Genomic DNA, 6184 nt, shown 5'->3' on the forward strand with positions numbered 1-6184 from the left:
AAAGTTTGGATTTGATAATGTTTAACTCCAAACAGAGTTAACTGCTTAAAACTCAAATATATTAAAAGCATCGATGACTGACTATACTTCTTATCCTGTGTCACTTCTGTGACTGTAATCTATCAGCAAATCAACCATGTAGCAAATGCATTACAAATATAACAGTTTTAGTTGTGTATTGAGGAAAATTTCTTGTATTTATTATTTACTTTGTCTTAAATGTAGCAAATCGGCTTAAGCTTGTTCATCAGTACTTTTGAAACAGCTTAACTAGAGAAAAAAAACAACTTGAATGTCGGCCTTCTGGGACACTTTTTGCCTTATTTTGACATTTTGTGGACTAAGTACGACGTAATGAAACTGATTATTTAAATTGCTCTAAGTGTAGCGTTCAGTTGCTGACTAACCTGTCTGTCTTCTGTGTGTTTCTGCTTCATCTTCTCAGGGAGGAAGAGGAGGACGAGCAGCTAAACAAGATGATGCTGGATTTCAGTGAGTACCCGCACCACGTCCACAGCCCCCCCACCCCCCACCCTGTTCATTAGTTTTCATAACCTCAGTGTCACTGCAACTTAGTTGGCTTATAAATTATCCAATTGAGGATTTCCATCATGGACACCTCTAATTGAAGTAGATAGAATTCTGTGTGTGTGGGGACTCGTGGTGCATTTTTCTTTTTTTTTTTTTAAAGGGTGCGCCTGGGCAATGTTTTCATCTCGTTTGATCTACTGACTGCTAATGGAAAAAGCATCAAACAAAATGCTCCCCCCTCTCTTTTTGTCAGCAGCGTCCCTATTAGACAAATGGATAATGCAGCTGCTTAATTTGACCCTCTGATAGAGCAGCGTTGGATCCGGCTTCATTTGCAATTCATGACCGGCAAAGCAAGGCTGAAAATTGAGGAGATTTATTGAACTTCAGTGAAAGGTCATTACATTGCAGCGAGCGAACGCCGACCGTGGGCTAAAGACTAGCCATTTCAGTTTTAATGTATTCATAAAGTTAATGCCAAAGTTTCACAATTCGTTCTCACTCCGAGTGCAGTTGTGTGTCCGTTTACACACACGTGCCGTGTCCCATGCGGTGGAGATGTGGAAAATCACCTGCTTTCCACTGGATGGCAGGCGTCAGGACATCCGTAGTGGTGACTAAGTCAGACTTTTGTGTCTGCAAGATGGCTGCAAATGTGGGGCTTTCTGAATCACGGTGCAATATTAAAGACCCTTAAATGGGCTCATGAAAGGAGCTGTTTAATTATGTATACAAAATAAAGCCCACTTAATAATACAGTGACATTTTAACATTTTTATCTGTCCCCCAATACTTAGTCACTCACAAACAGCTCCTACTTCATCCTTTAAAATCATTTTAGCCAAACTACACTGGACTTTCTAAATAAATGCACAGAAGGATTAAAGTTGCTTTTCGGGGATATTAAACGATTTCCTTTTTTCAAAAACACATTTACAATTCGCCATCTTGTGGGTGGCTCAGTCGCCTGAATCATGACTACTACTGTGTGAACAGGATGTCTGTCGATGCTGATGATGCTCAGACTCTAAATCTCTTCAGGAATCCGGTCATAGTGCAGCTCTGTGCCTTTAGCCTATCGGGATATTTTACTTATATTAATTATTGGCAACAACCCTCTTAGTTTACCCCCCATTTTGAACAAGTTGTTTTAACTCTTCTTCCTATTGAGGCAACTTTCTGCTGATTGACTGTCCCTCGCAAACAGAAGGTCTGGACAGAAAGTGGGTGGGGCTCCTGCACCTACATTGAGAGCAAATAAAGCCAGTGACACTGAAACATGAACACAGTTTGTCTCACAGGATTGTTTGAAAACATGAAAATTCACCATCATGACAGTGTGTTCTTAATGCAATGTAATAACTGTTTTGTAAAGTAAGAATTTGAATGATGTCTCTCTCTCGCTCTCGCTTTGATCACACAGACATTAAGAAGGAAAAGGAAAAACCAAAGAAGGAAAAGTCAAAGTCTCCGATGTCCAAACTGTTCGGCTGGGGAAACAAGAAGGAAGCGTGATACTCTGCAAAGCCCTGCTGTTGTTGCTGTTTTCTTTCAGTCTTCCTTTGATGTTTGCGCTGCTTAACGTCAGTGTGCTCAGCCTGTGATTTGCGGGATAACACGGATGCTGCGTGCGTTTGAGTGTACAGCATGTGCGAGCATGTGCAATCTGTCGTTCTCGGCACTTGTTGAAAGATGCCCTTCCCTCTGTCAGCTGTGTCACTCAAGATCTGACGCTTCTCCTGCCTTACTCCACTGTACGTACACACACACACACACACACACACACACACACACACACACACACACGCACACAGCATCGAGGGGTTAATGACTCACCAGTCGTGATGTGATTGGGTTCAATGTTCCAGTTGTTAGTTTTAATCCCCTTCTAGTCTTAATCTGTCTCCTTAATGCTGACACACACACACGCACACACACACACACACACACACACACACACACACTTGCTGTCTGCTTACATCTCGCTGTTTGTGCATGTCATTGAAATGTTGCTTGTATACAGTAACACTGATACAAGTGGGAGTCAAAGTCCTTCAAACCCATCGTGAAACAAGCCACATCAGCAACGTCGGGGTCGCTGTCTGAGTCTGTTTACTGCATTTGGACAGTGACCACTGTGCTTCTTTAGCTATGTCTTAATGATATCTAATGGCGTTTTCTAGATGAGTGGTTCCCAAAGGGAAGTCATGGGAGTAGGATGTCTGAGTCAGAAAAGACACAGTCACTATAGATAAATATGAAAGCTGTAACGAGGGCTGTTTTTATGGCTCAGTAGAGGGAAAGGATGTGTGTGGTTTGCGTCATGTGACCTGAACGTCTCATAAATACTCAGTCGTTTGCCCGTTTTTATTTGTTTTTGTTTTTATTGAGCGCATGAAATGCATGAAGTGGTCCACATTGGACCTTGATTTGTACATGTTTTAATAGTTCTGAGCCAAACTGACTGTGTACTGTCTGAGTGCCATAAATTGATGTAATTCTGAAGCAACTTTTTAATTCTTTTGTGTGTTATGACCAGATGTTGTGTGTATGTTTATGCTCTCATCCCCTTGGTGGCTGTCTGACTATTAAAAGGAGAAACTTGCCTGGGTTTTAAATTAATTGCTGTTTTAAATATTCTTACTTTAATAAAAAGATGGTAAAAATTAACGGACCGTGTTGATGTAGTTGGTGAATGCGGTGCACAGTGAAACTCAAGTATTAGTAATAAGCATGCCTGGGTCACCACTATGGCTCACCTGGTTTAGCTGGAAACCCATCCTATACTGAAGGCTGTTGTAGGGGCCTGGGTTTGAGTCCACCTCAGACCATTTCCTGCGTGTTGTTCTGCCTCACTTTCATGTCTCCTCTCTGCAGGATCCTATTGAATTGGGGGGGGGTAAATTTATTTAACCAAATAATTTGACTTTATTTTTATTTTTTATAATGTACTGAATCATTTTCATTACCAAAACTAAACAAAGTGAAGTGCAGTGTCTCTGTAAAACCACCAGGAGGCAGCATGGGCCTTGTCATGTCACCCTCGCTCTCAGTAGGACATCCGTTTCATATCAGTACAGGCACCGATTAAACAGGTTTAAAGGCACATCACAAACACGAGGTTGCAGGTTTATCATTTGTAATAATAATAACAAAAAGCTGTCAGTTTTCTTTAGTTATCTTCATTTTTCTATTTATTTTTAAGAATTCTTAGAAAATTGCAAAGCCAAACAAGTTAATGGAACCAGTTTCACGTCAACGGGTCAGATATTTCTCGCCTCTTTCTAAATTAACTTTTACTGCTTGAACACAACAGAAGCTGCTTAATTTCTGTTATTCAAATCATACACTTAAAAAGAAAGAAATGCAGATTTCCTGACCATGCATTCTAAGCTGCTGCGGGGTTTATTTTACTCTTTTATATCACAACAAATAAGACACATATTTCTTGCAGAGGACAAACAAAATGTCCTTTTCATTACCAAGCGGAAGCTAGCGTGACTGCAACTCTTTGTGTAGCTGTAGCTATCTAAGGGTTTTGGGGCCTCAGTTTAACCTCCTAGGACCCGAACTCTTCCACAGCATGCATTTTTAATTTCTCTTTGATATTTGGGCATATTGGGGCCCGATGAATGTAAAAACAAAGAATTACCAGATTATTGTTTTATTTTACCTTATTTTTGTTTTTAAGAAAAATAAGAGCCACATATGAGGATATTCGTTTAAATTTTTGATAGAACAGTAGCAGTATAATGTCCTCGTAAGTGGATATCAGGCTCTTGTAGAGCAAAATTGAATATTTTGGTCTAAATAACCCAAAATGTGATGTCCACATATGTGGACGCCAGGTCCTAGGAGGTTAAATAATAAAAGCCATAACTGCCTCCACATCAGCTACAGTATTCAGAATGTGCAGAATCCTCACAAACTTACAGCTTTCCAAAGAGGCCATTGTAGATCCAAAGTACACTGGTGAACACAATGCACAGCATTTGATTTATTTTCCATTTTTCAGATTTTAAGACACACACACACAAATCTTCTGGTCTCAAACTCGTTTTGTATACAGAACAAAGCTCTGAAACACAAGAACAATTTCTCTGCCACAGTTAAAATATCCATTTAAAGGAGTGAAGAGGAGAAGAAAAAAAATAATACAATAACAGCAGAAAAGAGCAGGGAAATTGACTTCGAGCTTTCTTGTTTTTTTTTTTTTTTTGGCTTTTTTAAAAGTCTGTTAGTGTGAAAATACAAAACTGTGTAATCTTCCTCTCTCTAAAAGCAGCATCTGTTCCTGTTGTTATGTGTGAAAATGTTTGTTGATTCCTCCCTCAAACCGTGATAAAATGTTCCATCACTACGCCGCTGTGTGTCTGAATCAATCATGTCTCTGCTTAACTTTGGAACATGTTTATCTTTCGTGATGTGTGGAGGGGAGGGGGGAAAATTTGCCTTTAAGTCGACTCGGCGAGGTTACAGCTGTAACACGGGAGACTTTGAGGTGGCTCATTTACATAACACAGTGGGCCCTCGCGTACTTATTCACGCAGACTTTTTACACAGTTTAGTGAATTTCGGCGAGGCTCGACTCTGCTCTGACATAATGTGACTGAACCATTCACGGCCCCTATCTCTTTAATCCATGTTAAAGTCACATAAAGTCGACGTTAGCGTACATTCAGCCTGTTGGTACTGTTGTGTCACACTCTTTTGTACATTTTTCCTCACTTTTTTGTTAAGATTAAAGAGAAGCTGTGTTTATAATTTGACACACTGTGGACATGCTACTATTTCTCTTAAGTGCTCTGTGACTTAACTCGCTATTGCTCGTGGTGAAGATGTGATTCTGCTTTCAGCTCGACTCAACTTGTCAACATTTTCTTCTACCATGTGTGCATTGTCTTATTTAAAACCCAAGAAGCCTCAGTTTTGGGAGTTGAACTCTCTTAAGTATTATTTGACGCAGCCCTAAAGGACAACTTTCAGCACTGAAAATCCAAACAAATTTAGAAGGAGCTAAAGCTACAAAAGGGAGCCAGTCTCCATTGACTCCAGTGTGAAATTGCTCACCTTTATAGCATTAAAAAGCATATCTACAACTTGGTACAAAATCGTCTTGGCCTGTGTTAACATATTGCTGACACCTAATCGCTAAACATGCAACGTGAAATTTTCCACCATTTTGAATATGTGAAGGCCCAATTACAAAAACCTGGAGACTTGTCTGCGACCATCGACCAACAACCGGATGCTAGAGGAAAATGTGTATTCCTTGACCATTAAGTGAAAATTTTGTTGCGATTACTTTGGTTGCAAGCAGGTTGCTGTGGTCACAGCAATTAGCCCTGAGTATGCCATATACTCCTTGAGTGGCATTGTGTGAAAAGTGGAACGAAAAGTGGAAAAAGATTTTTTTGCCTTCAAAGTAAATGTTGCACCTTTTGCTGTGGCAGTGAGGCACAACTTTTACTTTAAAGTTGAATGTTCTCCATTTCTAGTATGTGGCAGTGTTTTTTTAAGTTTTAATACCACTTTGTGGTTAATTAACAAATGTTTGCAGATACTTGCTAATTAAGTATCAATGTCTTCCATGCAAACTACACGTGACCACATCAATCTGATACTGCAATCATGAGGAATTTTTTTGGTTCAA

General features: G+C 39.8%; 1 protein-coding gene across 2 annotated transcripts in view; it reads left to right on the forward strand.

Moving 5' to 3' along the window:
• The window catches only part of micall2b (mical-like 2b), a 14738-nt gene extending 11585 nt beyond the window's left edge, over positions 1 to 3153 (forward strand). For both annotated transcript variants that reach the window (XM_042227307.1, XM_042227306.1), the window contains exons 15-16: positions 446 to 492; positions 1955 to 3153. In XM_042227307.1, the coding sequence (XP_042083241.1) occupies positions 446 to 492; positions 1955 to 2046 (139 nt within the window). In that variant the 3' untranslated portion in view covers positions 2047 to 3153. The remainder of the gene's footprint in view (positions 1 to 445; positions 493 to 1954) is intronic.
• Positions 3154 to 6184: the final 3031 nt, after the last annotated feature.

This window comes from Haplochromis burtoni, unplaced genomic scaffold (genome assembly GCF_018398535.1).
Source record: "Haplochromis burtoni strain Fernald_Lab_line unplaced genomic scaffold, NCSU_Asbu1 Contig_253, whole genome shotgun sequence".
In the NCBI taxonomy this organism is placed as follows: domain Eukaryota; kingdom Metazoa; phylum Chordata; class Actinopteri; order Cichliformes; family Cichlidae; genus Haplochromis; species Haplochromis burtoni.